The following is an 11,275-nucleotide window of genomic DNA, read 5'->3' as shown; positions in this document are numbered from 1 at the left end:
GTTTAAAACTAACATTACTAATCAGACTATAACAAATGAAAAAGTATGGATATGTCCAAAAGGGAAGAGCTGAGGAGATCAAAAGTCTTTGAATGACTTTCAAGTGCTTCTACAGATTGCTTCTATTACAGTATTTTTAATATATCAAACAGTATAAAAATTACAAAATATTGCAAAAAGGTAGCAGGAACATTGCTGCGAGTTTTTAAAATGTTTTAGTGGACACTGTTATAGATGTTGCAGAGTTAATGCCATGGGTTCTTTATACAGCTACGAAAATGCCTGTCCCTCTGCAACATTTTATGTAAGTAAAAAGAAACCTAGAATATTCATATATATGAAATAGAATTTCCTCCACTATCAGGAGTCTTCATGTATTTCTGTTGATATCCTTAAAGAAACTCTCTCAAAGAAAAATAAAACAAGATCAGCTTAAGATAAATTAATTTTACAGTTCTGTGATATAAAGTACAAGGAGATAAAACAAAAATAATGTACTTAAGTGAAATACATACTGTGAGAAATTAAAAAAAAAAGAAGGGTTAGTTTTCTTAGAGTCTGGAGGTTGTCTTTTCTGAATTCATAGTTTGGCTTTCTGTAAGCACTGGTTAGGACAAAAAGAGGATAGAATCTAAAAAATCTTTCTGTCATTGTCAAACACTAACATTGGATTTCATGCTATTTTATAGCCTGTAATTTAAAATGTCTGCATCTCTATTTAGTTTAATTCCATCACTTTCTCTTATTTATTATGTTCACAATATTTATATATAGTTAAACTTTCAATGTTGAACACTTTGGGGTCTATGATCTGAACCAGACTTATCAACTCATTTAGCTACTCTGAGGACTACAGCACTGTCTGCGAATATGTATCTCCAAGGGAAGAGTTTGACTTTTGATAAAACAGATACCATCATACATGTAGACATCAGAGAGTGATGGACTGGCAATAAATACCTCCCCCCCAAATGGTAAATTTAATGATGCATGCATTTCTGAATGGTACTTCAGTATTTTTGTCAGTATTAGAAGGCAGTTATATGCCTTTAAGATAATTGTGTAATTTTGAATAATCACTTTTTTTTTTAAAGCATTTTGTTCTGCAGAACCTAGCTTTTTTTTTTTTTAATAAGGGAAAGCTCTGCAGCCATGGTCTACTAAGTACCATCAGTCAAAAGTAAACAGGTGTAGAAATGTTTGCTATTGGTTAGCAAAACATATGTTAACTCTGAATCCTTAGTTGAAAATTGATTTCTGTATATGCTTATGAAAGTTATGTACAGATTATATATAGGTATTAAACATTTCCATGCTGAGCAAGCACGTAAGTGAAGAAGAAAGTAAATTAATTACAAAGTTTCACATGATCTGATGTCAAACTTTGGTTTTATGCCAGAGGACTTAGAGGGTTCTCACTATTTTTCCCCCCTTCCCACCTCCACGAACTCTGGATATGGTTTCCAGCAATTTATCACAGCATCAGTTGGCTCGCATATGTGACCTCGATTATTAGTTCTACAGTTATGCAAGTGCTTGGATCTAGTTTTTGACTTTCTGGGACTTGTGTGAGGCAATGGTATATATGAAAGACCTACGTATGGGGTATGACATCTACTGTGATTACAACCGAGTTAGTTCATCTTTGTAATTATGGTATAAAACAGCAGTTCTCAGGCCTTTCTACCTTAAGCTCTCTACCCTAGTCTTGCAAAGATCCAACTACTTTATGGGGAAAACAAACATCCAGAAGTCTGAGAAGGATAAGGAGGCCATGATCCTCCTAATGCCTACAGTAATATCCAGGAGGTTTTGTCCTCAAATCTCCACAAGGCACTTGCCATGAGCAATGTTTTTTTTATTTTGGTTACAAGTTCTTTTGCCAAAGTTAAGCCTCGCACATTGGTATTTTCAGCATTTTGTGTCCCTGTACCAAACAAAAACCCCATGAAACACTGCAGCTAGAACATGCTGTGTAAACAAGAGTTGGCGAGGCAAAGCTTGGGAAAGTAAGTTCAAGGCATGCCTTTCACAAATCGTATAAAAGTGTTTTCTTTTTAACTAACCTAATATTTTCTCTTCCTTAAAGTCAGGCTTGATGCGTCACCAGATCCAGCTACCCAAACCAGAAGGTTTTCATGTCAATACTTTTCAAAAAATATTTCATATTCTTCACATTGTGAGGGAATGTATATCAAAATGTGTAATTTTTAAAAAGAAAGGAAACATCTATGGTTGAAATGCATTGGATTATTACATAAAATCCCTCAGGTAGAAAGAAATGCAGTTTTAGTTGCATCATTTATTTTGGTATTATGACACCTTTAGAGGGCCTCTTTCTACAAAAAGATTGCTAAGTAAGTAGAAGATACTAATGTACTGAATAATTTTCAAGACCAGACACCTATTAAACTATTAAACTGGTTTATAAAACTGATCTTTATGTTTTAAAACCCAGGGGAAAAATATTCATTAGGTAGACAGAAATCAGTTCTATGACTGATAAAATTTGTTACTGTATAGCTTTGGTATATCTAGCTGAGATAAAGAAAGGTAATTTTCTATTGCACTTGTTGTTATACAATTCATAGCACTTCTTAATCACTGCTAAAATATGTAGATACCAACCTGAAAATCTCTGATGAACGTTAAAAAGAAAAAGATAAAACCAAAGGCCACTGTCCATTCACAGATCGCACTCACAAAATGATAAGTATAATCCTGATGGGATGAAACATAAAATAATTTTTCAGATAAAACAGCTAAACAAAATAACTGTGGAATGCTATAAAAATACATGTTTCCTTCTGTAAATTCAACAAATATTCTAAGACTTACCACTCATCATCCCAATACCCTGTTGTATAAAAGTCAATTCAGATTTAGTTTTTACAGAAAGGTAAGTATATCTATCAAGGTTGCATATGTTCCATTAAGCAACATGTCTTGTCCACTAACATAAAAGATAGTACAAGAAAACTACAATTAGCACAAGATCAAAACATAGCTTGAATATAATTTGCACCTGAAAAAATTTAGTTCTTATGTGAAGGGTACCAAAGTGCCCATATTCAAAACTTTTACTCAGAGCCACTGAGTTCAGTAGTACTATCCCTTACAGTAAATTCTCCGACGTTTTAAAATGGAGGGCTACCCTTGTATGTCAGTTCCTGACAAGACCTGTGTTTTTAAGTAGACCATCATAGAAAATCTATGTAATATGACACAAACAGAATGTAAAGTGTTTCTTAACATGCCATCAACAAACATGCCATCCATTTCAGCAAATATTTTCTCATCCTTGCATCTCAAGTAAAAACAAAAACCTCAAGAGGTAGATATTACTAAGTTTACGTAACTTGTGAAGATTTATCTCACAGCTGCCTTGCCACTGTTTGGTTGAAGTATATTTGCCAAGTTTGCTTTTACTAAGCTCTTCAAGCAGGACACACTCTCTGCATTTTTTAACCTGTTTTTTGAATACCTCCATGTGGCAAAGTTTGTCCAAAAAGAAAACTTACCTTTCATAGTTATCATTCCAAGAACACTGAAATCAACTCAAATACCTGATACTGACTTTAGTGTGCTTCAGGTCAGACCCCCAACGTTCATCACAATAGTAAAGACTATTTAATAAAGAATGGTGACAAAGCTGAGAAAACCAATGTTGTAAAAAAACCTCAAAAACTTAAGAATCAAATTGGTCCACTTCTGTTTCATGTGTGAAGTTCATTTTCAAGCAATGCAACTATAAAAGGAAGTAGAACAACTTCCAGAATATCCTTTTTTTTTTTTTTACAATTTGTTCTATGGGTAAGTTTCAAATGCTTGGTTAAAACGAAAGTCTAACTCTCTGAAGATTGACCCATCCGTGACAAGTTTTCTTACCCAAGCCACAGACAGTTTTCTAATGAAGAAATAACTTGAAACCAGCATTGCACAAATCAGTGAGATTTCACAAATCTGTTCATGATAATGTACTATTTAAAGTCTCTGAAGCGTTTGTAATGCTATACACTTTTAGATAAACATAACAGCATACTCCAAATAATACGATACAGGGTAAGCTGGCTACCTAATGAGATTTTACCTTTTCACCTGGTGTCCAGTCAATTTTTGTCATGGAAATTTGTGAAGCAAACACAATCACTGGGAAAAACACAGTGTAAAGGAAACTATAAAAGTTTAGTGAGTAATAGTGAAAACGTCTGCTTACAAAAAAAGACCCCACCTCCCGCTTCTGTAACACAGGAGATCCTGAACAACCAGAATATAAAATCAAAGTATTAAGAAGACAAGTAAATGAAACACATTATTGAAAGGTAACTGATAGCAGCAATCAAAACAAATTTCTGCACAAATAAAGGTTTTTGAAGGTTCTTCCAAAGTACAGAGGGCAAGGGGAGACACTCCAAAACTTAGTTCACATTAATGATTGAGAACTGTGGGAGTAGAGTCCTGCGTTGTTCAAAGGGGAAACATGTTGATTTCCATTGGTCCACAATAGGTGCCTTGATATATTTGTACAACTTTCTCTCAGGACTGGGGCCCTCTTTAAAAGCCCTTTCACAGCTGCTGAAACCAAAAGCAGGCTGTAGCTGGCTGGCTGATGTGATGATCTGCTGCGACCACTTTTCAACTCTGGCAGATCACCTAAAGACCAATAAAATCAATGGGATGACTCTAATTTCAGCAGGCCGTGGGGAAAGCCAGTAAGTGTGGTGAGTGTGTCTCTAGGGGAGGCATCTAATGAAGCCAAGCACCAACCAACATGATCAAAAGCATCTGCTTAGGCTTGAAAGAAATTTTGTGTATGCCAACTGTATTTTATATGTCTGTCTGTTAGGTTCATTTTAGAAGCGGTGTCCCCCTTTTGCAGGTCTTTCTCCGTACCCTCCTTCAAATGAAGGAGGTTGGAAAGTTGGTCTAGTTTTACTATCATATGATCTTATGAAGAACACTGGGGCATTAGATTTAAATATACCACTGAAAGAAGAAATACAGCTTTTTAGAAGACCCTGAAACTCATCTTTATGCTATTAATGGTGTCTTGACATGCTATATGCATTATTAGAGAGCCCTAAGCAAAGACTGCAACCTCATTTTAATCCTTTATCAGCAATGGTTTAACTTAAAAGGAAAATCATGAACGCATAAAGGGAAAACCGTGGGATAAAGGATACTGGGAATGAAAGCAATGCATGATATTACAGATATGGCCATCCTTATGTGACACACAAAGTAAGTGTTCCATTGTGGACAGGACTTGTAAGAGATTATAGACTGAAGTGTAATGTATACAACACCCGAGCCAAATGCCACCAAAGCTCCTATGTCATGGACACTGGGAACAGACAGCTCCTGGAAAGAGAATCAGCACAATGGTTAGCTGCTACTATTTGTACAGTGGTAGGAACCAATGAGCTCTGAGAAGATGGTAGCCACATTATGCTGGGCACGTACAAGCAGTGGGAAACAGTCCCTTCTCCCAACAGTCTACACAGGGAAGATGAAAGAAAATGGAGGAAGAGTAGCTCAGAGAGGTAAACTATCCATGTCCAAAGCCACCAGGTCAAAGTCCTTTCCCATGTTCTCATAATAGCGTAGATCAATTTTAGTGCTGTTCAACAGTTGGTCTGTTACCAATTAATGTTTCCACAAACAGGAACTGGCTTGTGTTTTTCTTAAGAGGTTCCTATACCTCCTTTTTCCCTTTACCCTGCCAAAGATTTTCATCCTTTTGCATTTAAAGTCTAATCTGCATTTGTGTGGCCATACTCTAACTAACGGTAAAGTTTCATGGGAGCTGTTCTAAATAGTGACTGCTATAGCTCCGTTCCCCACCCTCCAGTGGCCAGCCACAAGGCTCCAGGAAATAAGTCAGCAGAAAATTAGTTATATATTTAAAAAAAAAGTGTTACCTAAAATAAGCTCTTGATATGAAGGTCTTACACTGTCAGCCTCTTGAATTATCCAGCCCTCTTACTCTTCCCCATGTCACCAGCCACTTTTATTCAAGTTACACAACAGGTGAAAGTGTGTATAAAATTCCAGCATCACTATTCATGGCCTATATTTTTGTAATACCCTACCTATGGAAGATTCTCTCCCTTAAAACACAAACAAGTAGAATATCCAGTAACAAAACAGATGAAGACAAATTATTGTATTCTAAATGTTTCCAAAAATTACAAAAACAAAGTTATGCCACCTTGGAATCCAATATCAGACAGATAAGTTAGCTCTAAAGTTCCTTTCTGTCACCAGAGCGTAGCAAAACATGTGCTGTGATCTGGTCTACTACAGTTCTATTTTAGTGATTCATGAAAACACATCTATATACTTTCATTACATATTTTAACATCTTTCCTGCCTGGAGGCCACTGTTTTCTTTGTCTTGTAATGGTGATTGTGTTCACATGCTCTTTTAAATTATTTTTCCCCGTGCTTTTCTATCTACTCATTCCCTTCTATCTCTCTGTGACTTATTAAGTTCTGTCAGATTTTAAAGCATGTTCCTCACGCAGGTATTTAAGTGGCATCTCATTATACTTGCATTTTCTTCTCCTCTGCCCCACTTTTTGCCTTCCATATAGGAATGACAGGATTTGGTATGGAAAGCATTAAGCAAGCGTAACTGTTGGCTTTTGATTTAGCCCCATACACAATATACAGAGCTTTTCTAACGTGGGTCTCATGATTGCTCCTATCAAACTGCCACAGCTTCCCTAAAAAGCCCATGACACTCAACCCCTAGAGAACCTGGGAAATGTTGCTACATCTGCTACAGTAAGCCTCCTAAGCTTCCTAGTCAGAGACAGGAAGATCTCTCTTTAATCACATGTAAAGTCTAACAGGCAAAACCAGACCTGCTAAGACCTGGGTTTTCGCTTTGCCTTATTCATTAAGGGCTACGGGATGTTTCCTTCCATATCCAATTATCTTCTTAAAGCTAACCCTCCACTGTCTTTCATCTGTCTTTCAAGCATTGTGTTATTTAAAACAGAGAACAAACACCTTATTCATGACCATTACTTATTTTCTCAGAAACTCTTTTGCTTTAGAGGACACACTCCTAGTGTTTTCTCCCACCTTCTTTCTCACTTTTGCTAAATGTTCAGAGACCAATACCATTAAAAACCCATGCTACCTACCATATCTTACCTTGAAGCAAAAAGGGTGACAAAAATTTCCTTACAACTAATTATGCTACTTAAAAGACTCACCACAAGTGGCACTAGATTTGAGTAAATAAAAGCAAACCTTAAATATTTCCAGTATAATCTCACACTGAAACCTTTTTAACAAACTAGGTATTTTGCTTTGGGAAAAGAGAGAATGAACTGATGCCCAACAGTGTCAATCAGCTCTACTACAGTACTCAGGTATGGTGTTAGCTCACCTGCTGGGGAAAAATAAGTGCTAAGAAACAAACAGGTAGTGCACATGAATGTGAATTTTCTGCATAACCCACTGATTAGAGGGACTAGACTGAATGCTAAAGAAGTAACTTCTAATTCCAGCTTTGCTTTGGTCTCCTGACCTGAAACAATCACCTGACCTTGAGCAAATCTCACAGCCTCTTCATGTCTCAGATATTCTACTGGTAAATGGGGATAAGAGTGTACTGTTCACTAGTTGCACACTATACAGTTAAAAGACCAAAGACTTGCAAGCCACCATTTCCATCTTCCTGTGCAATTAAGCATGCTCAAAAATCTGCTAGGTCAGATCCTCAGCTAGATTAGATCCTTACTGTGTTCTGAACCCTTCCTACAAACTGCACTTAACATGGAAAGTAAGGTCAAAGCAGAGGAAAGAGAAATTAGATGAGGAAGGAGTTTATGAACAGGCAATGAGAGACAACAGAGATTAGATAAGAACCCATGTTATAACTGTCAAGGGGCCCCTTTGGAAACTTTAGGATCAAAGTTTCTGCTTCCCTGACTCTCTCAAATTATTTTGCATTCCTGATTTGTCTTTTCCCCATTGAAGCTGAGTTTGTCTTCTATTTCAGTCAAGCAACACTGTTCCCCATCATCTAACTTTTTTTTGTGCCACATAAAAATCTGATCAATAACAGTACAGATATTTAAAAGTAGAATACCATGCTTAGAATAGACTGCAGTGCCTGTAGCGTTTGCAATCCACACGCACTGCCTGGAGGTAAAACTAAAAAGAGCAAGAGTCAGTCTAAGGCAGAGTTTTTTGTCTGAAAATACCATGTCAATTACATCCAAAATTGTATTGGCTGCTGAAGCCCTGACAATCTTTATTTTCAATTTATCTGTAAGTTGTCAGGTGAGCACAACAGTATTTACCAAAATGTTCCTCACAGTAGACGATTCTTCAAAAGAAATAATTCAGCTGTTTCTACAGATTTAAAGGCAATATCTCAAACTACCTGCCAATTAAACTTGACCTGATTCTCAGCTGAAGTTTTTACTGCAATTGTCCTAATACTTCTTTGTGTCAGAATCTACCCTATTACACGCTTCCTCACTAGAAAAGGTGAAAAGAATAATCTGTTTCAATATTTTTCCTCTCTGTTGAATTTTCTTTCAGACACTGAGGGCTGGACTTCTTTAATTTATAATGAGATGCCTTACCCTTTCTGGCAAAGTAAGTGGTAATTCTACATGTTTCTATCAAAAGATTTAACATGCTGTTATGCCATCTCCTACAGACTTAAAGTATAAAGGCTAATATTGTGCTCAATGTTCTAACCTGTCAGATAGGTCTAGTTTATTCTGTAGAAAATGCTGCTAGTGTGCGTGCCATCATTCAGGTAAAAATACAGGTGTTTCTGCTAGTCTGACTTATTCTGTCCTACCTGACTGTAAGCAAACTAAACTGCAAATAGCAATTCTTTTTTACAGTAGAATTTTCATAGTAAAAATTTTACAGCAAAAGCATCTATATTAAGTTGTTTTCTAGTACAGACATGTTACAAGACAAGCACACGCAAAACCCCTTACTGACATAACTGTACAAGCAAAAAATCTAGTATATAGGGAGAAAGAAAATCTGTCTTTTTAAAGCTCCTGAAAAAAGGCAGGAGCAAGAAAGACATTCTTACTCCATTTGCCAAGTATCCACACTGGGATAATGTTAACCGCTCCTACCTATTTGATTTTTTAACTAGTAAAACAACTTCAGTTTCATTTATGATATGAAATTTACAGTCATACCTGAAAAGTTGCAACTATGCCCATTCCAATACAGCCCATCAATCCAATACATAATGAAAATATGTTGCACGAAGACCTAACAAAGTGCGATGACTCATTTTGCTTCTCTATTAATAAATATCTGATGTACATTGTAATTACACCTGAAAAACAAAAAATAGATATTTTGTTCAATGATCATATATTGCTTACATTTTAACACCTTGCCCTGTAACACATTAGCATACAGAATAAAATTATAAGCATAATACAATAATACTGCCTTTAACTCTACTGCGATGAAAAAGAAAGGTAGTGAATTTCAGATGTATTACTTTCAGATAGAACTGTCTTAACATTATCTTAGTCTAAACATTGCACATTAATGCTATCTAGAGATAACTGCACATCACTTCAAGAAAAACACTAATTTAAATCCCATTCTCCTGTGTGTTTTAGGCACAGAGGCATTGGCATTCCACATTAGGAATAGATGTTACAGGAGATGAACCATAAGCTGGAAGTGGGAGAATTTATTCTGCTCTTATACGCAGTCTTGTACCAGAACTACATCTCCTTATAATGGATGCTCTGAAGAATTAATACATTTTTGTACCATGTAAAGAGAAAAAAATATAACTAGCTGTGTATCCAGAAAATATTTTCAAAGCTTTTGGGCCAATTCTGGCATCGCCAAACCACTACACACAGATTTTATTCCAGCCTACGTGACCCCAATATGCAGTTCACTCCTGACAAACACCTCTACGGAATTAGAAGATCATGGTTCCTCAGGATATAATAAGCTGTAGACTGGATTCCACAGTTCAGTAACACAGAACATAGTTTCAGTCTACCTACAGTTGGGAAAATAAATCGGGTAACTGTCCAGGCACTATGAGGTCACAGGAAACACACCAAGATAGTGTGACTGAATGAGGCTCTTAGAAAAGGTAAAATGTGATTTTTCATAGAATCATAGAATGGTTTGGGTTGGAAGGGACCTTAAAGATCATCTAGTTCCAACCCCCCTCATGGACTACATGTATACAGAGGTACACAGCTCTTGATCCTCCATCCCCTAGAAGTGAACAGAAAATGCCAAACTTCCTGATTCAAGGCCAGTGGACATTTAGTAGAGGAGTAGGCATCTTGCAGAGGAAACCAGGTGTTCCTTCAACACTGTTCTCCCTTTGCTGCAGCATCCTAGAACCTAATGTCTCCCTACATCAAAGATACAGTTTTTGCAAAGTAATTATGCCATCTTTCTTCCAGTTTTTATTTCCAGCTGCATTGACTACTTTGCACTGATGAGGTGCTCTTAAGAGACAGAAGTGCCTCTAAGCCTGCACTTACTGACCCTAAGGACCTGGCCCTCTAGATATTACTTCCGTCTATCTGATACTAGCATTTAACTGTGGAGTACTTTTTCTGCAGTATATTGTATGGACTGCAATGTAAGCAGACAGCTTTTGCTAGTTTTCCTGTCTTTGCTGTGTTCAAACCAAGTATTTTATACATACCTAAAAGTGCTGAAATATTAATCATAAAACCAAAGATACCGCTCTCTGGAGGTTTAGTTCCAGTGTCACTAAAGCAGGAAGAGAAAGAAATTAAAAGTTAATTGAGATCCATGAACCATAAATGAGATGTACACATGAAACCCCAAGAGAAATGTAGCTTGTGTGAACTGCTGCTATGTGCATAAGACATTTAAACATAAATTGGAATGTCATCTGCCACACACTTAACCTCCATTTGTAGTACCAAATCTTTCTTTTTAGAAAGAAATCATATTTTTAGAGCATACTATTTAAACTGTATTTCCTCTTTTTCTGTATGCAATATGCAGATGTGAGAGTGATACTTTGCTCATGAATGACATAAATGATTACATAAATGACATTTTAGAAATGACATTTCTGAAATGACATTTCTTTGACCTGCTAGACCTCACCTGTGTGAGAGTATCTACAAAATTTATACACATACATACATGCATACATATATATGAAAAACATCACATACACAAAATACATGTTATGTAGAAAATGGAATACCTTCCCCATGCAACACTACAGGCTTGGGGAAGAGTGGCTGGAAAG

General features: G+C 36.4%; 1 protein-coding gene across 1 annotated transcript; it reads right to left on the bottom strand.

Annotated features, from left to right (window-relative positions):
• Positions 1-305: 305 nt before the first annotated feature.
• DRAM1 (DNA damage regulated autophagy modulator 1) lies at positions 306-10,765 on the bottom strand. Its single transcript, XM_009288415.2, has 6 exons — positions 10,694-10,765; positions 9,192-9,334; positions 5,184-5,361; positions 4,091-4,149; positions 2,629-2,721; positions 306-405 (listed from the first exon to the last, which is right to left on the bottom strand). Exons 1-6 carry the CDS (start codon positions 10,716-10,718, stop codon positions 361-363), a joined length of 543 nt encoding a protein of 180 aa, XP_009286690.2. The 5' UTR covers positions 10,719-10,765; the 3' UTR covers positions 306-360.
• Positions 10,766-11,275: the final 510 nt, after the last annotated feature.

This window comes from Aptenodytes forsteri, unplaced genomic scaffold, assembly GCF_000699145.1.
Source record: "Aptenodytes forsteri isolate BGI_AS27 unplaced genomic scaffold, ASM69914v1 Scaffold56, whole genome shotgun sequence".
Classification (NCBI taxonomy): Eukaryota; Metazoa; Chordata; class Aves; order Sphenisciformes; family Spheniscidae; genus Aptenodytes; species Aptenodytes forsteri.
This window is presented reverse-complemented; position numbering and strand designations above follow the sequence as displayed.

Excerpts from the sequence above, each read along its gene's own strand:
- DRAM1 (XM_009288415.2), bottom strand. The coding sequence starts at position 10,718 with ATGATTAATATTTCAGCACTTTTAG. Across the intron at positions 9,335-10,693 it reads TAATATTTCAGCACTTTTAG|GTGTAATTACAATGTACATC; the intron begins GTATGTATAAAA and ends TTTGTTTTTCAG. Across the intron at positions 406-2,628 it reads CGTTCATCAGAGATTTTCAG|AGAGTTTCTTTAAGGATATC; the intron begins GTTGGTATCTAC and ends TTTTTCTTTGAG.